We start from the raw sequence: 23677 nt of genomic DNA, 5'->3' as shown, positions 1-23677 counted from the left end.
AAAAGCACCTATTCATTATGAGGTACAGCCATAATAATAAAAAGTTGGCAAGCTCTAAGGTGACATGTATGATGGATACTTAGGTTAAGGACTTGAAGATAAGGAGAATTTAGGGTGAATGAGCAAAAAGATGTGTCTTTCTGTGACACTGTAGACAGTGAAGTTTGAGGCCTTGCCATGAAATGTGACTGTTCAGAGGCTCTTGCTAAAATCATGCAGAGATTGGTGGATGCCTGTTGTAAACAGGTACAGGTTAATGACAGTGCAGGTGATGGTTAATAGGACCTTGTATATGTACACTGGGTGGTGTGGCTCAAAGGTAAATAGGCCTTTGTGTGATTACTGAGAAAGGCTCCCTTGTCTCTGTTCAGTTGAGGTGACCCTCAATAATGTGCACAATCACAATTTGTATTCATAGAGTCACTCAGATTTGACCAAGTGTTCTGTTCTCCATTCTCAATGCTGCAGCCCAGAGGAATGACAGACAGCTACACAAGCACAGCTGTTTCTGTCTCCACATCCTGGTGACTTCTAAAATGTCCTTGGACATCCTGCTGTCTCTTAGATAAAACTCTTCTGGGCCAGAGCCCTTTGAAAAGAAACATCTCACTCGGGGGTGTGATACTTTGACTGCATCATTATTTATGGCATACATCTTGCTGTCTTGGCTCTATGGGACAAACAAATAAACTTGAAGAGTTAAGCTGTGAATTTAGTTCAGGAAGACTAGGGCTCAGATTCATGGCTGGGTTTGAGCAGGGAGTTTTATGAGGTAATTCTAATATAGCATCTTATGTAGAAAGCAAGTTTTAAGATAAAACTAGAAATGTCTTTATCTAGGTCACTGATAAATATACTTTTTGCCATGCCTGTTGGCAAATCAATCTGATGTTTTTCGTGGAAATTTAGTTATTTTTGGTAATATCCTAAGTACTGTGGAGTGGGAATTGCTCAGTGAAATGCTGTCTTAAATTATACACAGACAATTGGTTAAAACCATGGAATTAGGGATATTGAGAGAACTGCAAAAAGAGCTGCTGAATCCTTTTGGCAGATGATTGTTCTGCCTTTTCTGGGGTAATGTGCTGTTGAATTGTGTCTGGTGTTGACTTGTTTACTTTTTCCCTTTCTTCCTTTATTCCAAGTAATACACTAATCCAAGAAGGCAGTAATACAAACATGACATGAAATACACTGAGTATTTTTTCAGCAGCACTGCTGGGGAACAGTATGTAATGCAAGATTGCCATGCGTGACTGGAAACTTGGCAGTCAGGGTACAAGGGAAAAGCCAGGGGTTTTCCTGTTCATATCTGGGGATGTCCAGTCCTCCTTTATTCTACCCTGAGCACCCAAACCCCTGGATCTCAGATGAAGGTTTTGTTGGCTCATCTTCAGTCTCTCCAAACCCTTAACGCTTACACTTTTTAGGCTTTCCCTGGCCTTGCAAACTTGCATACCTTACCAGTGAATATACTCCTTGTACCTAACATTAGATAGGTGCTAATATCTCATCTAACCTCTGTCACAGTTCTTAATTAGTTTAAGAGCCACCACGGTTCAGTAAAGTGTACTTGAAAGGTCCTCATTGTCCCAAGTCACCTGACATGATGACAATTCCCATCATTTACCAATCCTCATATAGTTTGAGAGCTCCTGCAGAAAGGTGGGAAGCTCTGCTGATGACCAACACCTGAGGCTGCTAGGGGGAGTACAGTGTATTCTGCCTGTCAGGAAGTAATCTACCTCAGAGTAGTGCTTAACCTATGCTCTGAGATGTGCCTTGGGATGTGTGTTTGGAAGCTTTTCCAGTCTAGTGAGTAGCTCAGACACGGTAAATTGAGAGTGTGTCAGCATTGATACGATGTGAAACTCATTCTTGGTCAAGTGGGCTGTGGACATAAACACTCCTCTTTCCCTCCCTCCCACTCATTTTCTTTTGTTTCCTCAGGGTTTGTGAACTAGAAGAATTGGGAGAACTGTCTCCTTGTTGGGAAAGCCTTCGTCGACAAATAGTTACACAGTACCAAACAATTATTTTAACGTACCAGGAAAATCTAACTGACCTGCACCAGTATAAAGGTGATTTTTTTTTTAATATAAAAAGTGATTCTTCTCTACCAGGATTGTTAATGCTCCTCAGAAATTGGGAACCCAGAATGGTTTATGATGAGTAAACAATGCTATTATATTTCTTTATTTATATTTATTGTGAGTTTGCTTATTACCTGGGAATATTTGTCTGTTCTATTAATTCTCTTATCTTACTCTGGAAGTAGAGGACAAATGTGAACAGCAACAGAAAGATTTTGTTTGGTTTTTTCTTTTTAATTTTCTCTGCTTTACTTTCAGCACATAGCAAATGATGAATGATGCTTCTTGAATGTTTTAGCATAGACAAAAGGAGAAGGGTTTTATGCTTACTTTTGTCTTGCATTTCTCAGGTCCTTCATTTAAAGCCAGTAGCTTGAAAGCTGATAAAAAATTGGAATTTGTTCCTACAAATCTACATATACAGAGGATGAGAGTCCAGGATGATGGTGGATCAGGTATTAATTTCTCTTTCTTCACTTATCTTGTTACTTTTCTCTCCACTTTTTTTTTATTACCATCCTCAACCATACAGAAAAGTTTCTACAAACTACTGTAGTAGTGCTACTGGGCATTTTTGTAGCAGCTTGCATTCTCAGATTCCAAATCTCTTCGCAAAAGAAGAGATATAAGTATAATTACTGCTGTTCTTCAGGTGGCAAAACTAGGTTCTGGAATGAACTGAACTCTAGGTGGCACAAGTTAGCCTTTTTATTAGAGTTGTGTTAAGCTGCTGTGTCCCTTCCAGACATTTTGAATTGCAGTAGCATAAATAAGGTTCTGACTGTTGTTTCTTGTTAAGCTTGTGTGCTTTTTTCTCCAGATTCAACATGTATGGTTATACAAAATCACATTTTTTCACATCAAGCTTGTTTCATCCTAAATAACCTGGGTTTTCCCTTCTTTTAACAGTAATCCCCTGTGATCATGGACACACACTTGTCTCACGTGTCCATGTGAGGGATTCCAGTAACTACAAGCTTTGTATACAGACGAGTGTTCAAGACTTCTTTTTCACTGTCAATCTTCTAGATTAGGAAACAGAGGACCTGCATTCACATATGGGTCTTTCACCTGAAGAAGTGTTTGACTTTCCAGGGCCTCTAGAACAATTCAGTTTTCCATGTCTTTCAAACCATGGCAAACCTTTCCAGAAATTACTTTCAAAAAAGTTTTTGAACTTACACAGTTGTTTGTCTGTGTTAAAGATGACAAGTTTTCATTTGTAAGTCCTTTTTGTCCATCCCAGATCAGAACTACGACATAGTCACCATAGGAGCACCAGCAGCTCATTGTCAAGGCTTTAAATCAGGTGGCTTGCGGAAAAAGCTGCATAAATTTGAAGAGGCAAAGAAACAGTAAGTAGAAATATTATTGTGTCAGCTGTTGTTGTGCCTTTTTCTCCTGGTCCATGCTCAGTTATTTGGAAAACCATTCCATTCTGGTTTTATTTCATTCAATAGTACCACTATACAATATTTTGTATTGAAGATTTTTCTGTGGGTTTTTTTTTCCAAAGAAGGAGAGGGAAAACAGTTTCTTCCTTATATTACTGTATTTATTTGTTTACTGATGGACTCTTTCTAAGAGTCTTTTTATGAAAATTTTAATTTTTCTGAATACTTGTTGATTCATTTAATTTTGCTATTTAGTGCGTTGGGTTTGGGTTCTGCCTAATTGTGGGTCAGAATATTTGTCTGCTGAACCTCCTCAGCTGCACTACATCATGCTTCAATCCATTATTTTCAGGAGACTTTCACCCCTCTCATTGCTTCAAGGTCCTGTTGCTGAGCTCTCCTACAGCAGTAGGAACCTGCTGTGTCTCATTGGTAAATTCCTTGTTGACAAAGTGGCTTTAGTTCTGAAACTATTGCTGGAGGCCTTCCTGCATTGCTTAAGGGTTTATGCACAGGTTGGGCTTCTGAATTTGGTCCTGCCCTACTTGGCCCCCATGGTCCTGTCTGCAGGGGCTGCCAAGTGACCTCTGTAGAAGTGTGGATATATGAACTAGAGGAAGGTGCAGAAGCTGGGAAGGTCACATTTGCTAACATGGCACCCACTCCAGCTCCCAGCGAAGGGAGAGTGCTGCAGGGTCTGCATTGCTTCTGCTACTGTATTTAAGGCACAAGAGAAGCAGGACAAGGAGTTGTTGTAGTCAGGGAAAAGGAGACCTTGATAATGCCCTTCCAAAGAAAGGATTAGTAGGATTTGGAGCTGATAGGAGGAGGGAATGACGTGGGAATCAATTGCAGATTTTTGGCAGTAGAGAAATGAATAGCAGCATCTTGTGAGCGTCAGTCAGATATGCACTGATAAAAAGACTGGTGCAAAAATACCTAGTGTAATTATTCAGGCTGACAGAGTGCACTAGGATAGGACTAGAGGAAACTGTAAACTTGAGAACACTATGCCAGGCTCACCCTTTCTGTTCTTTTGATACCACTATTCTTTTTGAAAAAACCTCCTTCTGTCAGCCTAGCCACTAAAGTGGTTCTTACTCCTGCAATAGCTGATTTCCCATGTGGATTTGTTCTTTTCCCCTCACCCAATACTTAAGTTGATTGGAGAGCTTAATTTCTATCCAGTACTTTTCCTCTAAGCTTTTCAGAACTGTTCCTTTTGGGTCCATGAAAACTGCAGGTTCAACATTTGGCGAACAACTTTCTTTTTAAGTACATCTATGTTATCAAAAAAACAGTGTAGTAGAACTGAGATCCATCTCCTCAGTTTCATTGTTACATTCAGTTCCTTCTTTCATTGGCATAACTGTGCTTGGTGCATTCACAGCATTTCCCCAAATCAGCTCATAGTCATCTGGCAATCTGTGGTTTTTTTTGTTTACAAGTTCATGTACCCACCTTATTGAAAAAATGGTTCAAATAAGTTATTCCCCAATCATACTTCGTTTTGTTTCTGCTTTTGGTATTTGCTAACAATCTGCTAATTTTATTTTGGTTTTTTGTTTTTGTAGCAGTTATGAGGAGTGTTGGTGAGTTTTCTGTTTCTGAGAGTTATATAGAGGGTTTCTGTTCTCTGGGTTGTTTTATTTTCCTTTTCTTTGGCAAAGGTCTGGTGTGTTTTAAAGTGTGCAGGGCTTTTTAATGTCATGCATCATGGCATCCCTAATTGTGCTCTAAGTAATTGTAGCTGCTTTGTAGAACATGATGTGAGAATGAATTTCATTTCATCTGCAATGTTTGTTTGCAATGAACAGCTAGTTTCCTGGCTCTCTCAAATCATAAGAAGTTAAAAAACTGAAAATCAGAATGCAAGAATTTTATATATTTTCTTGTATTATTTACAGTGAAAATCATCTGGAATGAGAAACTTTTCTGCCAGTGATGGGAGATAATTAAGACAATTTTATGTATTTAAAAACCTTAATAGTGACAGATTTGGCATGGTGTATATTTTTGTAATCCATGTCTTTATTTAAGCATTTTCGCATAATATTTTTCCTCATTTTGTGGTGTTTAGTCCTGTCAAAAGCAGATGTTTATGGGGTGGTTTAAAAATGCAGAAGTTCTGCTCTAAATTACTTTTATTAAGGTTGAACCCCAAAATCACTGAGCATTTTTTAAGTCTGTGTTACAGTTTGCTGGTATAATACAGTGAGAGCTGTTCATTTGAAAAAAGCATTTGCAGGTTGGAAAGTAAGTATATGTGAACTTTACACCCTAATTTTTCCCCCAGTCATCCTACCAAACATTTATGATTAAAAATAGAATAATTCTAAATCCAGTCTCAGTATGCTGCATGGCCTTTTCTGCCAGCTATGTCTTTATGCATGTTAACCACACTGTCGTGGAAAGAAATTGCTCAGAGGAATTGTCACTAAGATCACTGGTCACTAGAAAGCACAAGCCAAGTACAGGGAAAGCCCTAAAAGCTAAGATTAATTTGCTGTATGACACAGCAGTACTGGGGAGTGGTTGTTCTCTGCTTCTCTGCCTCAGTTGGGTAGGTGACCAGAGCACAAACAAGGAAACTCTTTCAAGAATCACGTCTGAGTTACATCCTTTGAAAACAAATCTCTCATCTTTATTTTGTAATGGAACTCAGGCAGACACTGGCTTTAGACTTCTTCCTTGCCTTAATATCCATTAAGGGACAAGAATTGGAATTGTGGCCTGATTTTGAAGTGTTCCCCATGCAACCCTCATGTCCTACATCACAGATACACTGCAGAAATTAACAGCATTGCTCGAAGGGTAGCAGAGGAGTTGGAGGTTGTGATGTGTGGTAATCATGCCTGAAAAAGAAACTCCTCTCCATGTAACCTCTCAGCGTGGCTGTCTCCATTCAGCAGTGCTGAGATTGGTGCAAACAGTAGGTTCTTCTGTGCTGTTACTATGCTGAAGCCATTCATGACTGAAAAAAAAATAATAAAATTGGGATAATACACAATTGATGTCCCCTCATGCTTGATGCCATGCCATCACACTTGGCACAGCTGGAGATGATGTAAAGGCCTGGTCTTTGGGTACCTTTCCTACTGGGAAGGAAGAACCCAGCATTTTGCTTAACAAAGGGAGTAGTGGTCAGTTGGTTCCAAATAATTAACTAAGAGCACAGCTTCAGCTTTGAGTAATTTACTAAGTTATAAGACAGCTTTTGTTAATGTCTCTTTCAAGTGAGATGATATTACCCTTTGGAAGTGCTATTCTTTCTCCAGCAGTTGTGTAGAGCACCTGTCTTGGATTGGATAAGCAACTTCTGTAGACATCTAAACTTAAAAGGGCATAAACTGTTATCCAGTGTCAAATAAGCAGTCTTAGTGTAGCAGCTTTATCCCCATATAAAGATATGTTTGTCCCTAGTTTAGTATATTAAGTGTGTGCTAACAGAAACTACACAAAGAACAGTGTCCTTGGATTAGCCTGAAGATGCATGTTGATTTTTCACATATCATAAAATTGCTTTTGCTGGTCTGCAATAGAGCAAATTATATACTAGCAGAAGGACTTTTTCGTTAATACCACAGGGTTTGCATAATGGATCTGGGTGGCATTTCTTTGTTAGAAGGAACACAAATTTTCTTTTCATGATGTTGGTAGTATGTGATAAAAACATGTTTGTAAGCAAGGCCTCATTGAAGTATCTGTGTTGTAAGGAGAGGGAGAATGGAGCAAGATGTCTCTGCAAACAGTGGTTCTGTATCTGATGGCAAAATCTCTCACCCACATCCTTCTCAGCAAAACTGTCCCTCTGGTGTAGAAACTCTGCCCACAGCCCCTTGGTATTAGGGATTAGTAAATCTGCATCTGAATGCTTTTAGCAAAGGCAGAGAAGCCTCTAGGATCATGTTCCTGCTGTGCAATTGCCCACTGGACTTTCACTGTTGATCACTAGTTTAGGTAAATTTTTGTTGTCTGCCATTAATTCCCCAGCATGCCACTCTAATGTGTGTACCTCTAGATCAATTTCCCCCCCTAAAATCAGTCTTTCTTTTTCAGCACTTCAACAAGTTCCCAGTCTATAATATACATCCCACAGGACATCGTTAGAGCAAAGGAAATTATTGCACAAATCAACACCCTGAAAACGCAGGTCAGTTACTATGCAGAGAGGCTCTCAAGAGCTGCCAAGGATAGATCAGCTAATGGCCTTGAAAGAACACTTGCCATCCTGGCAGATAAGGTAGGAGAATAATTCATTTCCCTGCTGAAGTCCAGTGTATTGTTTGTTCTTTCTGTACCTTTAGTAGGTTTTCTTGAAACATCTATTTTACCTTTTTCAGTAGTGTGTTGTAACGTGCACAGACCTAAAAAACTATATTAGCCTTTAAAAGTTCTTGTTTTTGTTTACATTGTCTCCTACTTTTGACACTCTCGCTTCACCTCCTTTTGAAAGTGCAATGGAGAGCAATGTCCTCTGATTCCCTCTATTCATTCATCACATTGCAATAATGTGCATTCTTCGCTTTCTTTTGTATACTTTTCTCCATAGCCACCTGGGATTTTTTTATGTTCTGAGTCATCTGTCAAGCAGCAGAAACTGTGTGAAAGTTATTGAAACAATTCTGTATTTTTCCACTGGTGAAATAAGGAATAATGGTAACAGAGCCTTTGCTTGAATTATAGTGATGTAAACCAGTTATTTCTTGATGTGTGCTAACCAAAAACAGACTGGACCCACAGCTGAACACAATCTTACAGGGAGGAAAAACCCAAATACAGTTTTACTGACCTCTTCTGTCCTTGAAGCAAATCTGAAGGTTCTAAACAGCAGTAGTGCCCAATCAGCTTGCCATAAGTTGTCCCAGTGGAAGGGATATGCATACAACTTTGTATAATGGGACTTCATGTAAATGTATTATTTATTATAATATTCATTCCAAAATAGTACAGTGTACAACTGATCTGTGGGATTTTCTACAACTGGATTATGTGTATATATAACATATTAATGTCTTGTTTGGTTTTTTTAGTAGACACACAGGCCACATAGTTTTCATATTCATATGGCTTACAGAAGTCCTTTAATACAACACAGCTAAATAAGGCAGGGAACAAATTGCATTGATTAGTGGGTTATACCTTCAGCCCTCCTCTTAAGCCTTGTTATGATTTCAGACAGGAGGATTGGGATGAAGTCTAATCCTTCTGGTGTGGCAACTGTTGTGAGGGGTATAAAATCATTTAATATAGAATATAGTGAGTTGGAAGGGACTAATCAGGATCATCCTGGTCCTGCACTCCCAGACTCACACCATGTGCCTGAGAGCATTGTCCAAACACTTCTTGAGCTCTGTCAGGTTTAGTGCTGTGACCACTTCCCTGGGGAGCTTCCTGGAGGTTCCAGTGCTCAAACACTGCACATATGTCTCCACCTTCTTCTAAGCTGAAGTGCAAATAAAGATGAATCGCACATTCCTTAGTGACATTTTCAACAACTGCAAGTCTAATATAGTGGTACAGACTTCAGAAATGTATCATTTGTGTTTTGGGATCCTATACTATTTTTAAGGTCATTCTGTAAAGGTATTCAACAGGCAGCTTAAAGCAATAGTTTCTTTTACAGGATACTACTTCCTTTTTTTCTTTCTTAAAAATATACAGTATAGATTGTGTATGGAATAATGAAAAGTTTTCAAAATGTTGGCGTTTATTGCTTTTTAGACCCGGCAACTTGTCACAGTCTGTGACTGCAAGCTGTTGGCAAATTCAATACACGGACTTAATGCTGCAAGGCCAGACTATATAGCTTCAAAAGCATCTCCAACCTCTGGAGAAGGGGAACAAGTGATGCTAAGAAATGATCAAGATACACTTGTGGCCAGATGGACAGGAAGAAACAGCCGATCTTCTCTGCAGGTGGACTGGCATGAAGAAGAATGGGTATGTTTGCATAGTGGAGTGATGAATCCTTTGTTCTTTTTACTTTCTTTTTTAATAAGCTCTGGGGCTGATCACAAGATATGCGTAGGATGAGTATGTAGGAGGTATTGGTCAGCTAGCAAAGATGTTGTCTCTGTCCTGTAGGAGAATACAAGCAGGCTTTAATAAATATTTCTTAGTCTCCTAAAGGGTAGAAATTGTTACAGTAGATGCATAACATTTTTAAGGCGAGGTCCAAGGGAAAGTAAATAGCTTTTGAAGTGAAAATCTGACCATACAAAAATGGGCTTTTGCATTCTCCCAAACGAAGAGAATTTTGTGGGTGCTAGCTATGCAATTTAGCCTTTCTCTTACAAAAATTCTCCTGTAACCAGTTAGAACTTGCAGTCAGTCACTGTTTTGATTATGAACAGCATTTTAAAACTGTTTGCACAAAGTATTTATTCAGTGGGTTTTCCCTACCACACTGCCAATCAAAATGAGAATTGAACTGTGTAAATTCTGTCATTTTCTTAAATAGACAGAAGTTAACTAAATTTCACAAATAGTCAAGGTTAATTAAAGCAATTATTAGTATTATGAAGTACCAATTTTTAAAAGCAATTAAATTCATTTTGGAAATGGATCCTTGCTAGTTGTAATTATTTTGGCATACTTTGACTAACAGTCAAAGTCACAGTAATAAGATACAAATAAAGCTAGTTCAGTATTTAGACAGTACTATAATACAGTAATTTTATCTGTTGTTCACTGAGTTACAGAGAAAAAAAGGATGTGTAATTGTATACAATTATTACGTCAAACATAAATTTCAGGAGAAAATGATAGTGCTAGCTAGAAATTGGAAGAATAGTACAAGAGGAACTTAAAATTGTTTGGCAAACTTGCACAGAAAATAGCTTTGCAAATTACCACGCATATTATGTGACTACATATTGTTGACATCCTGATATACATTACTTATAGCCATAATTTGTGTATGCACACATAAAACCATAATAGCTCAGTGGAATTGTGACTAGAGTCACAGGAGGAAAAATATTGCCAAGGGATTTGTTACCCAAAGTCTCTATTGGTTTTAAACTGAGAAAGAAATGTTTTCTTTTAAGGAGAAAGTTTGGTTGAATGTGGACAAAAGTCTGGAGTGTATCATACAGAGAGTGGACAAACTTCTCCAGAAGGAGCGCCTGCAAAGTGACAGCTGTGAGGACGTGTTCCAGTGTGACGTCAGCAGTACTAGTAAGAAAGGTAATCGGGACAGTCGTGCCTACTGGATAAATCCAGAAGATTTAAATGAGGCCTCATCATCCTCACCATCTTCATCATCCTCACCACCATCTTCATCCACACCATCCTGTGCATGCCATTCTCTCCAGACAAGTGCGTATGCCAGACGCTGCATCCCACTGCTGCTCTCTTCCTGTGTGCTGGCATCATTCCTAAGCCTCCCTTACAGCCCTCATGTGTTTTTAGCTCAGTGGTGGTGTTAAGCAGTGATGTCAGGCAGAAATACTGGGAGCTGCTAAGTCCATTACTTATTTTGAAGTCCCACTGAAATCATTGCCAAATACATTGATGGCAGTGGCACTTGATTTTCACTCTGTGTTTTAAGCTGGTAAAACATTCGTATAGGTTATCCCATGACAGACACCACCTCTGGTAGCTTTCATGTTGGCTTCAGCTTCTTTGCAACCATCAAAGCTTATTACAGGTAAATAAAAAATGAGAGAAGTGCAGGCACTACTGAAAAGATAGTCCCATCTGGACTGCTAAAGCTTGAGAGAGGATCCCAAGCAGTCCCATTAGATTGAGCTGAATGTAGATGAACCTAACAGCGTTCAAAGCAAATTTTAACCCAAATTGTGGTGCTGAGGCACTAGATTATTTTGCCTTCTTGTAGCTGGAATGTAGGAATTGGCAGTGGAAGTTGAATAATCCATTCAAAATTCAAGTTCACATGGGTGCTGTAGTATAAAGTTGTGAGCATGTGAATGAAATATACCCTTATCAGTTTACGTTGACAGTTTGGCAGCTGTGCATTAAATTTCACATTTTTTAAAATTTACTTATATACTTGACTTATTCTCACGTTCTTCAAATGTGGTCACTCTGATTTGGCCATTTAATAGTGCAGTGGGTGAATTGAAGCTCTAAAAAGACTGATCTGTGTTCTCATTTCCTTTGTCCTGTTCTGTCTTATCATTTGATGGCCCTTTGTCCCTTATGTGTGTCTGTGACTTCATGTCCATCGCATTGTTAGGGTTGCAATGGAAGGCAGTGCCTTAAGAAAAAAAAGGCAAAAAGAAAGTAAAAATAAATGTTAATATATTTTTGTGTAGTTTTGCATGTTACCTGTAGTTTATTTAGTATCTTAGAAAACCATGTTTTTCTAGATTAGACTGAAATTTTTGTGTATTATTAAAAAATAGGAGAGTAGGTTCTTATTTCATTAATCTTTGTCTAAATTTCTTCTGCCAGTTTGATACTTGTAAATGTTTTTGTTTGCTAGCTAGTTTACACAAAGTTTTGTATGTATTTACATGTAAGTTTAATCAGTAACCTTCAATGCACATTCACATAAATTATTAAATGTTGTGGATTGTTAATATTAAAAATTCACAGGAAAAAACTGTGATGAGTGATATCAGAAGCTTTTCTCAAGACAATTTGATGCAGAAAACATCAAATTGAGCAATATTTTTCGACTATATTTGATGGATCTTTTAATTCTACTCTGGATCTTGACACTTAGACCATATAAAAGTGGGATTGGCTGCATGGGCCTTCCAAAGATTTTGTTAGTGCAAAGAATTTCTGTAATTTTTCCCTGCTGTCCCTCCAAAATAGGAAAAAAAAATTTAGAAAATTTAACCAACAGAACCTGGGGCAGAATTGAAGGACAAAGACGGTCCTTTCTCTAAGTTGAGAATCACATTTTTGTTGTGTATTCAAAGAATTAATGTTTTTCTTGTTAGTAATTCTGCATTTTGAATAAAGGAGCAAAGAGCAGGCAGACAGAAATTATTTTGAAAGCAATGTAAAAACCAGCCAAGCAAGATAGTTCCACAGTTGGTAAGAGAAATTCAGTACAATTTTATTGAAGGACTTGAGAAGATCTCTCTAGAAATGAGCGTGAAAGAAAATACTGCCTGAAGTAGTCAAAGGGAAACTTCAAAATAATATTTTTAAAGGTATTTAGGTTATTGGCTTAGATATTCATTACTAAAATCACATGGGGACATGTAGTTTATTTAGTGAACATGATGAATTTTAATTTCTTGAGAGTTTTTTTCTGATTACCTAGCCGAGATGATTGTCCTGACGCATCCTATTGAATTTTATATTTTCTGTTGTTAATGTTCAGATTTATAATTCATTAACTAGTGAATCTAGATATAAAAAACAGAAGCTTAAATCCTGTTAGCTTAGTAAACTATGTTTCATTAATGCAGGAGTTGCTATAAGAGGGCGTATATTAATTTTTTTTTACTGTTAGCATTGACCTGTAGTATATTTTCGTCTGACAACTTTATCCTCCCACTGAAGTGAGTATGAAACACTCACAGACTTCTCTGGTGGGCTTTCTGCCCTTAATACACATTCTAATGTTTCTGTTAATTATCTCAGAAATTGTGTAACAGAAATTTGACTAAAGTAGCAAAGTACTGGTTTTTTGCTACTCTTGCGTTGTGGGTGCCTTAATGTCATTTTCTGTTAAGTGCATTGAACTTACTTCTGGTCTTTTGCTCTTCTGTTTAGCAGCCTTACTGCCAGCTTAATTTGTAATTGCAGTAAACCAGTGGTTCTCAAATTGTGCCCTGTGGATCACTGAGGATTGACAGTGCACTTGCTGGTAATCCACAGTGAGCCTCTGAGCTAGCAGGTACTGGCTTTCCTCCAAGTCCCCATCCAGGTGTTCCTCTGATCAGAACAATGGAGGAGACAGCCCATGCCCTCAGTGCCTGTGGGCAGCAAAGTATTCCTGCTGAGCTCCTCTTCACTCCCTGAAAATGCTTGAGAACCCCGGCATCCAGCGTTTGAGTTGCTTGTATTTATACTGTGTTGCTGCTCCTTAATCATGCATGTTGCCCCTCCATTTCTGTGCAGATTGCAGCCCTACTCTGGAAGAATCTGCCCCAGGTACGTGCATTCATGGCTTCTGCTTCTTCTGAAAACTGCAGGGGTTTGTTCACAGTTAACTGAACAAGTGCCTTGCTTTAAGATGGACCATTTTGAAATGGCAGTGCTTTACAACACCACGTGAGTTACCTAAGCTGTTGAGAAGTTATTATTTCCTAAGACTGCAGGGGGTATTTAGTCATTTCATGTGTCCATATATGGGAGAGTGCTTGTTCAAGGCCTCTTTGGGCTCTCCAGGTGATGTGTTTTAGCAAACTGATGATGCATGTGACAATGGTTTGTGGCCTGTTTCAAATGTCATTGAAATCTGTGGGAGTCTAACATTTCAGACATGCCCTTTCACACAGGCTGTTGAGCTGGTCTTTCTGAATAAGAAGCTGAGCAGAACATGGAGGAGTCAACAAGGCTGATTGGAAAAATCTCTTTTGTGGATGCACACCAAGTAGTATGGGGGATTGCAAGTCTCATATTTCAGGAAACAGAATTTAGGAGTCTCATCCCAGTGTAAACCTTCTTTCTTCTGTCCTTGTCCCTCTGTACTTAATATGAAAAGACCTAAAATATCTTTTCAAGGCCTTGGAGGACAGCTGTTTGAATAATCTTTTTATTGCTCTGGAGAAGAGAGACTCTTAGAGCAAAAAAAAGCAAGAACTTTCCCCACTTGACGTTACATCCTACAAGCTTTATGTATTTGGTTCTCTTAATAAGACATTATTTTAAAATTAAATAGTCTGTAGTATATAGCCAGCAGAAGTTCACTATGTGAACTCAATGGTCTTCCCAACACCCCTACCTTGTCCCAGCCTAATCTGAGACTGGGATTGCAATTTGTTTTATTCCTGTTTACTGTTAATAACGACTGCCATTGATTAAAAACCAGAAGAACACAGGTGACACCTCTGTGAAGTAGGAAGCAAAAATCCTTCAGAACTTTGCAGACTGACAAGGGTGTGTTTTTTCATGGCCAGAATTTTAAACCAAGAGAATACACATACAGAGGACTTTTGCTCACTATGCTGGATGAGTCCCTGCATTGTATGTGAATGTTGGAAGAAAAAAACCCCATCTAATAATTGCATTATCTTCACCAGGGTACTTTGTGATTACCAAAGATAAACGTATCTTTCAAATGAAGTGCTGTCAGACACACTACAGTTTTAAATCTTCGCTGAGTTAGTAACTGAATACACGTATGTACATATGGTCAATGAAATGATGATGTGCTGGAAGATATTTTCAGTTCTTGTTATTCTTATTTGCTTGCAGAAAAGCTTTTAAGTGCAGTAAGAGAAACACTGTTAGCATCATCTCTGTTTTGCTTTCCAAGTGTTCACAAGGCCATGTTATGGCATATGACTAATTTTGAGATAAAATATTTAATAGAATTTAAAAGACAAGCTGTGATTCCTTGCCTGTTCTTTTGATGTTTCATGCTTTTTTTAAGGCAATGAAATAGAGTCAACTTTCCCTTTGTGTAGTTTGTTAGGTTATCTATCTACCACATAGAACAAAAGCCGAAAGGATAGATCTGTTAATCTTGCCAGATATGTTTCTGTTAGCAGACTTCCAGAGTTCCCTTCTTTGGCTCGTTATCAAAGGAATGTTTATGATTACTGACTCTTAGTTCTGCCTTTGAGTCAAAATCCCAAACAATTTCCTTTTAGGGGTTTTAAATGTCTCATTCATGCAGGTTCTGGTCTGTACATTGCCTTGTTCCTACAGCCAACTGTGTGGTGTTTGTGAGCTCTGGTGCTTTTAAAAAATAAAACATATTGTCCTGCCATTTAAAAAGGGAAGGGCTTGGACAGCTCAGTTTCACTTCTGTGCTCCCTGTGCAGGACCTTGAACAGAATCCCTCTGGGTCATCTCTTCTGTATTCAGTGGAAGAAAAGCTCCAAAGTACTTCCAACAACCTGTATGACTCCTATCTAAATCACTGTTTAGTATTTCTTGTTATCTAGCTTAAAGCCTTTTAAACTGCTCAGGAGACAAGAAACACTTAAAAGAGTACCTACATTAATTTTTCACCTCACACCTTATTATTCTTAGCTGCAAATAGGAGATGAGCATCATCTTGCCTCACTGAGGTGCAGTAAGGATCAATAAGGTGGTGAGGCAGTTGAATGATACATCTATGAGCCTAGAGATTCAAAAGGCAGGATATTTGGGAAGAATCTCATTAACAGAAATGGCTAAGCAGATGGTCCCTATTTCTGTAATACAGTGGACTCCGTATTGTCTGTCCATGTATGTGCAGTGAAAGGATTTGTTTGAATACAAACATGCAGTTATATACACTTCTGTATATAGTTATTCATGTTTCTGTTATGATTTCCAAATCAGCTATTGTACAGCTGCAGCCTGTTGTGTGGGTGCAAATTCTGGTAACTTTAACGTGGTTTGGAAAGTCATAACAGCTTTACAGAGTAAAATTCTCCATATTTTCCTCATGCAATAACCACACTGTAAAGTTACTTAATTATTACAGAACAGGGAATAGCCATCCAGCCAAAATAAAATGAGTTCTAAAGGTGAATTATCAACAACTTTGACTTGCAACAGGAAGTTTCTTCTTAATCTGTGTTTGTTTCTAATAAAGTGCTTCCACTGCTGCTAATTTTTTTTTTTCTTTTAACCAGGTGAATGGAGTGAAGCTCTTTATCCCTTGCTGACCACACTCACTGACTGTGTAGCCATGATGAGCGACAAGGCAAAGAAAGCCATGGTCTTTTTATTAATGCAGGACAGTGCCCCGACAATAGGGCTCTGCCTGAGCCTTCAGTATCGCAGGGATGTTGTCTTCTGCCAGACTGTAAGCAAGCAGATATGCATGATTTGAATCTCACTTCCACATTTGGTGGGGTTTCTATGAAATATGAAAGATTTCTCTTTTGAGTATTTTTCATATCTCTTCCCCAGTTTGACTCTGATTTCCCCTCACAAGCTGTGCTATCCTGTCCTTACTGGTTACTTACATGCCTTGGACAATATAAAAATTAGGTCTCCTCTTGGATATACATTCATTCGCTATTGAAAACAAAAATTATTCCAGAACTAGTAAGAATACACTGCTGTGTTCAGAAACAGCCTTTGCCTTCCAATGCCACTGAGCCAAAGCAGTAGTAAGATGTGAAAGAGGGGGACAAAAAGGTCTGTGAGTAGGAGGTTTACTCCCTCAGTTACCTTTTATTGTTTCCTGCATTGAGAAACCCAGCAGCACGTATGGTACCTAAGGGCACAAGTCCAGCTGTGGGAGGAGAAATTAGTTCTGGGGTTTTTTTTCCAGAAGTTCTGTTTCTGGACCTGCTGACATCTCTTGTGTCAGACACTGACTAGCAGGTGTCTGCACTAAAAAAATTTCCATGTCCCACAGAAAAAAACCTTCTTCACCCACTACACTTCTGTAGTGTGTTTGTTTTCCTGTGAAATCACTATCTTGTTCATTGATTTCAAACAATTTCTTTCTTGGACATCACTGGCAGAGCTTTTGTCCCATAATGTAATATCAAAAATGTAAAACAAGTGACAGGATGAGAGGAAATGTCCTCAAGCTGTGACGGGAGATTTAGATTAGATTTTAGGAAAAATTTCTTTATGGAAGGGGTTGTTGAGACATGGAGTGGGCTGCCCAGGAAAATGGTGGAGTCACCATCCCTGAAGTGTTCAGAAAACGTGTGGATATGGCAGCTGAGGACACGGTTTAATGGTGTACATGGTGCTGGTGCTGAGTTGGACTTGGTGATCTTGGAGGTGTTTTCCAGCCTTAATGATTCTTTGATTCTGTGATCTCACAGAGATAAAATCAGAGAATTTTCCTGTATAAAACCAACCTCATAATGCAGATAATTTTTAACTCAACCCCTTGAATATATTTATCCATCATAATCAGAACTTTATTCTCTTCTGTTTAATTCTATAACAGAGTTATACACCTGTGTACACAGTATATGGCCATCACCTGGGAAATTCCTTTGTTGACAGTGAATCAAGACTAGCATTAATCTTAGATAATAGTACTGACCTTAGTACTAGCTCTTCAGGATCTTGTTCTGAATATCTTGTAACACCAGAGTTTAAATCTGCCTAATGCAAACATACTGCATTTTTAAGCTTTCCCAAGTGTCATTTTTGAAAAACAGTAATTTATTCATGCTATCAAAATTCCTGATCTGGAACTAGCTGTGTTGCTTTTCTGTCTAAAACTAAAACAATTCTCTAAGGAGCAATTTCTCTAAATCATAAGTTGTGGACCCTACCATAAGTGATCGTGTTCAGAAAACAAAACAAAAAGGTGTGAGATCTTCACCAGCCCCATTTTAAGACAGCTTGTGAGATAAAGGCAGCGTGCCCTGAATCTGATTTATGAGTGTTTTGGGTTTTCGTTGGTTGGTTGTCTTCAGCTGCAAGGAAAAGAAGATGTTAAAGGGAGAAGAGCATCTGTTTGACAGATTTTATTGCACCTCTTAGATATGCTATCATTTTTGTTTGGGGCTGAAGAACCTTTTTTATTTTTAATCATTTCATTCTTGTCTGTTTCCTCTCTCACAGCTGACGGCTCTCATTTGTGGTTTCATTATCAAGCTGAGGAACTGCCTGCATGATGATGGATTTCTAAGACAACTCTACACCATTGGCTTGCTGGCACAGTTTGAGAGCCTGCTGAGCACTTATGGTAAAGGCATGGGGCCAGGGGGTGGGATTAGCTGTTGAGTCAGCAAATTCTGTATTAAATTTGCTACAGCAGGATCTGAGTGTTTGGGATGATCTGCAGCTCAGCCACAAAATGATTTTGAAAACTAAAATGCAAAACTAAATTATAGCTGAAGTACTGAACTGCCTAACAACTCTGAATTTCTTCACACTTACTTGAATTGCATCTAAAATATACAGTGTACTTCTTTTATAATAGAATGTCAAAGGTTTAAGAAAGACTAAAATATATCACAGTGGTGTTTGGGTTTTTTTTCAGAAAACAATTGGATGAAAGTTTTGGTAAGCTGGCAGAAACTGTGCCCAAAATACTCCTTTTGAATTTTCTTGAAACTCCTGTATCCTTGCAGCACAATGTGAGACTGAAGGGAGAATATAAAAAGGGAAAGTACTTGACTCAGAAGTGTTTCACTCCTGTGTCTCAAAAGCTGTCTAGATGGTGGTTAGGGAATGCTTTACCAGACAAATCCAGAATACCTTGTAGCTACTCCAGTGCAAAGGATATCATGGCTCTGACAATGCTGAGAAGTACTTATTAGTACAATCTAATTTGGAAAATCAGCATATAAACTATTTAAACGAACAGTAGTCTGGACTGTTCCAGATAACTTGTGTTTTCTAGACTTGCTGAACTCAAAAAATCAGCTATGACATTGTCTTTAGGTCAAGGGGAGGCCTGGGCTGCAGCACTGCTTCACCTGTGGAACATCTTCATGCAGGGATGATCTACTGTTGTCATCAAAGTGACAAAGAGAATTTGTGAAAAACAAGTAATTACAATTCACTTTTTCCTCTTGGCTTTAGGTGAGGAGCTGGCAATGCTGGAGGACATGAGTTTGGGAATCATGGACTTGAGGAATGTAACCTTTAAAGTAACTCAGGCTACATCAAATACATCTACTGACATGCTGCCAGTCATCACTGGAAATCGGTAAAAACCAATAAATATCCTTGATGAGTGGGAATATGCCAGAATTTGGTTTCTTCTACCCAAATTGTAGAAGAACTGCAGTATTAATCAGCAGAGCAAAATCAGCTATTGTCAGGAAATCGGCAGATCTGATTTGAATGTCCGTGAGGATATAAATGCAACGTTACAGGTTGCTGCAGGTTTGATTTTGAACTAGAATAGATTTTCTGACTAGAAGCAAGTTATGGCAGTTCCTTAGAGTCAGTTTTGACTGATGGTTGTTTTTTAATGGTTATATTATGTTCTAGGTGTTATTCCTCCTTAGATAAATAACACATTCTTGCAATGTACCTTTTTGATCCTTATGTCTAATGTCTATTTCTTTTCAGTGATGGATTTAACGTGAGGATCCCTCTGCCAAGCGCCTTGTTTGATTTGTTGCCACGTGAGATTCAAAGTGGAATGTTACTGAGGGTTCAGCCTGTTCTTTTCAACGTGGGAATCAATGAGCAGCAAACCTTAGCAGAGAAGTAGGTATCCAGTCAGGCAAGCTCAGCTTTACTGGCAGTTCAGCAATGAAACTACATTGATGTGGAATTGCACTCTTGCATAACTAAGAGAGATTCAGCTTCTCCAATACATGAACATGGGAACACTGTTCTAAATGAATCTGCCAAATGCCAAACTAAATGATGTCCTTCTTTATGTGCCACGTAGCTGTGAAGCTCCTTACCTCATGTGTTTGAGACTAATGCAGGTTTATGTGGTTCAGATGTGAATTTGCAATGGGAGATCTATCAAGGGCTATTTATCACTCAGGTGCTGCCTTGTGACCTAAGATCTCTGTGAGTGACAGATCATTAGAGGCTGAGATCATTCTGGGTGTTGCTGTGTGTTTGCTGTCTTGGTTTTGCACTCTCCCTGAGGCTCCCTCTCCTGGTCACTGTCAAAATTCAGGATAGTGGCCAAGGTGCACCTCTGTTTTAACATGCAGTATTTATGTAATGCAACACTGCTGTTTTAAAGGTGAAAAATGTAATTATGTAGTCATATTTGCTCGGGAAACTGTTCAGTTCTGGAAGGGCCAGCAGATTCCCTCTGTTATGGCCACATCATGTAAAGAGTGCGTTGACAGAGCACTGCTCCAACAGAGCACTCCAGAGAAGCCAGGCACATGGATGTTGTGACAGCAGCCTCAGTATTGGGCTGGAGTGTGCACTGTGGTGGTGGACAATGAGAAAAAGTCTAACAAAAGCATTCCAGCAATTACTATTGTCCTCTGTTGCCTACAAAGGAAGCCCAAGATTACTAGTTCAGTTACAGATATCAGCACTTTGTGTGTACATCTGTGTATGCACATATATTTAGATGAGATGAATCAGGGCATTGTTGATAATACTTACTACATTCATAGTTTATTACTCCTGGATCTATATTTTTCATTTACATACCTGAAGTCAGCATTCTCAGTCCTATCTACTGATGTTATGGTTGTTATTATTAGTTTATGAACTAAACTAGTAAATCTATTATTAAAAGTTTAAATTTAGGTAAAACAATTTGCCAGGTAGGAATTTGATATTGAAAGAGAGACACGAAAGCCAAAGAATTTTAAATACCATTTTCTACAAGATTTTTCTTACACCTCCCTTCCCTTTTCCCCCCTCATATTCATGTATTTTCTTTCTCCGTAGTGAGTTGTTACAACAGTTCTCTGTTACACTTCACCTGGCATTTGAATGGTTAGGGAAATCCTGGGATGAATCTTTAAACTGGTTTTTGGGAGGCATATTGCCAAGGGCAGCTGTTTGGAAGAAAAAGAGAAACATTTTATCTTGGGCTTAATTGCTCCTTTCTTCTGTTAAAGGTTTGGAGACACCTCACTGCAAGAAATAATTAACATGGAAAGCTTAGTGCGATTGAATTCATATTTTGAGCAGTTCAAGGAAGTTTTGCCTGATGATTGTAAGTATTTTGTGATTAATGACAAATTTGCTTGAGTAGCACAATTCAGGCTAATTTTTTCATTTGTTTGCTCTATGATGGTTTTTTAAATGTTGATGATACACCAGCATTTGTAACCTCGAAGAAATGATACAACTCTTTTTTAATACTTCAGTACTAAGTAGAGTGGATTCAAGAGGTTTGAAGGTCAGATTGATTACTTTCATTTTTAAGGTTACTTTTACATCTCTTTTTGAGTGGCACTATGTACTGTATAATCATCCAGTTAGGCAGTGAGATTGTTCTAAGGTAAAGGTGTAAAAGTGACAGGTGCTAGCAGCAACACTTTTATGTGCAGCTTTTGATGATGCTCCCTGCATTTATGATAAGACCTGCACTGTAAAAGAGAGATAAAAAAGAGCAACTACCAGTTTTTAAGAACTCAGTCACTTCCCTCTGTTTTTCCTTTGGCACTTCCCTATAATTGTTGCGTCTGCAGCCAACAACAGAGAACCTGGAAGAGAGACAAAACCTACATGCTTAAATTTTACTGGGGTTCTTTTCCTGATTATTTTCTTCCTTGTTACTGCTTGGGGCGGGGGGGGGGGGTTTGTGTGGTTTTGTTGTTGTTGTTTTGGTTTTTTGTTTTTTGTTTTTTGGGGTTTTTTTTTTGAGAAGACAGTGGCGTAAGTGTTACTTATATGTAACCACAAAAATGGTGAAAATTCATCAATTCATTATTGATTATTACAATATCATACAACTATTACAATCAAACCTCTTCTAAGGTTATTTCTTGTGGCCTACAGTTGCAGTTTTATTCCAGAAATTCAAATGCAACAGCATGCAACAGTATATTAAGAATTCTGTCTGGTAAAGTGTGTTATTGCACATTTATTTACCCTGATTTTTTTTTTTATACTGCTGAGAGTAGAACCTGCTTCCCTCCATCCAGGCATTCATAATGCTGCATAATAAACACTCCGGAATGTTAGCTGCAAAATTTAATTTTTTATTGTATAGTAGTCTAGCATCAGATTTTCTTGTATGATTCAAAAATTAATCAGTTTAAAATGAATTTTGTTCATGCCTCTGTCTAGTCTTTTATAATAATAATTCCCATTCAGCTCCTTCCTCTCCTCTTTAATTTTGCTTGCCTTTTTTTTTTTTTTAACTTCAGTCTCTTCCCTCCTCCCCAAACCTCTTATGTTTGATCTTTTAGCTTTTGCCTTTTTTTTTTTTCCTCCTGAAAGTTGTGGTGATATTTAGGATGTCCAAAATGAAGTGTACTTTTCTGTGAACCCTTATCTAGAGAGAATAGCATTTTACATTTAACTGCAAACCAGGTGATTATGCCCACTTAGTATTCTGTGCTAGGTAGAGGCAAAAGGAAAAACAAACAGATCATTATAGGGGACAAAGGTTCCAGTGAAGTATCTGCTGGCAGATCGCAAGAAATGTTGCCTTCAGGAACAGTACACAAGGAAAGTTGATTTCTTATCTACTGTCCATGTCCCTGTGTTCTTAGTTGTAAACTCTGCAGAATTTCTATTAGCTTCACTAGCTCCTTGTCCTTGTTCTGTTAGCTCTCCTTGTCATTAGAAAGAGGAGATGGCCTGTGCCCACTTTTTGTTTACAGGTTTACTTCCATTCTAGGTGTAGAACTCAAGCAGACCAGACCAGGACAGGCACACAGTATTTTTAATTATAGAATAGAAATGTAGAATTATTTAGGTTGGGAAAGATCTTTGAGATCATCAAGTCCAACTGTTTCCCCAGCACTGCCAAGTCCACCCCTAAACTGTCTCCCCAAGTGCCACATCTCCACATTTTTTAAATACCTCCAGGGATGCTGACTCAACCAGTTCCCTGAGAAGCCTGTTCCAGTGCTTGACAACCCTTTCAGTAAAGGAATTTTCCCAACATCCAATCTAAATTTCCTCTGGTGCGGTTTTGAGGCTGTTTTCTCTTGTCCTGTCACTGGTAGCCTGGGAGAAGAGCCCTCCTGGCTTTCAGGTGGTTGTAGAGAGCACTAAGGTCCCCCCTGAGCCTCCTTTTCTCTAGGCTAAACAGTCCCAGCTCCCTCAGCTGCTTCTCATAAGACTTTTGCTCCACACCCTTGGCCAGCTCCACTGCCCTTCTCTGGACACTATTGAGGTCTCAGCGCCTGGATGTCCTTACAGTGAGGGGCCCAGAGCTGAATACAGAACTCAAGGTGAGGCCTCACCAGTGCTGAGCACAGGGGGACAATCCCTGCCCTGCTCCTGCTGGCCACACCATTGCTGATACAGGCCAGGTCACCATTGGCCTTCTTGGCCACCTGAACACTGCTGGCTCATGTTCAGCTGCTGTGGACCAGCACTCCCAGGTCCTTTTCTACCAGAAGCTTCCCAGTCACTCTGTTCCCAGCCTGTAGCACTGCACTGGGTTGTTGTGACCCAAGGGCAGCACCTGGCACTTGGTCATGCTGAACCCCATAAAAGTGGCCTTGGTCTGTCCAGAGCCCTCTGTAGAGCTTTCCTGCCCAGCTTGGTGCCATCTGC

At 38.9% G+C, this 23677-nt stretch overlaps 1 protein-coding gene across 17 annotated transcripts in view; it reads left to right on the top strand.

The window, feature by feature from the left end:
* INPP4A (inositol polyphosphate-4-phosphatase type I A) overlaps positions 1-23677 on the top strand; it is a 113269-nt gene that overhangs the window by 74553 nt on the left and 15039 nt on the right. For 7 of the 17 annotated variants that reach the window (XM_066313603.1, XM_066313601.1, XM_066313598.1 and 4 more), the window contains 13 exons: positions 1951-2081; positions 2444-2548; positions 3340-3448; positions 5062-5079; positions 7547-7730; positions 9212-9430; positions 10540-10810; positions 13538-13570; positions 16210-16382; positions 18119-18242; positions 19085-19211; positions 19580-19720; positions 21058-21155. In XM_066313603.1, coding sequence (XP_066169700.1) covers positions 1951-2081; positions 2444-2548; positions 3340-3448; positions 5062-5079; positions 7547-7730; positions 9212-9430; positions 10540-10810; positions 13538-13570; positions 16210-16382; positions 18119-18242; positions 19085-19211; positions 19580-19720; positions 21058-21155 — 1733 coding nt within the window. The remainder of the gene's footprint in view (positions 1-1950; positions 2082-2443; positions 2549-3339; positions 3449-5061; positions 5080-7546; positions 7731-9211; positions 9431-10539; positions 10811-13537; positions 13571-16209; positions 16383-18118; positions 18243-19084; positions 19212-19579; positions 19721-21057; positions 21156-23677) is intronic. The other 10 variants (XM_066313610.1, XM_066313609.1, XM_066313607.1 and 7 more) reach the window with 5 other exon arrangements.

This window comes from Sylvia atricapilla, chromosome 2, assembly GCF_009819655.1.
Source record: "Sylvia atricapilla isolate bSylAtr1 chromosome 2, bSylAtr1.pri, whole genome shotgun sequence".
NCBI lineage: Eukaryota > Metazoa > Chordata > Aves > Passeriformes > Sylviidae > Sylvia > Sylvia atricapilla.
The sequence above is the reverse complement of the archived record's forward strand: the minus strand, read 5'-3'. Positions and strand labels throughout refer to the sequence as shown.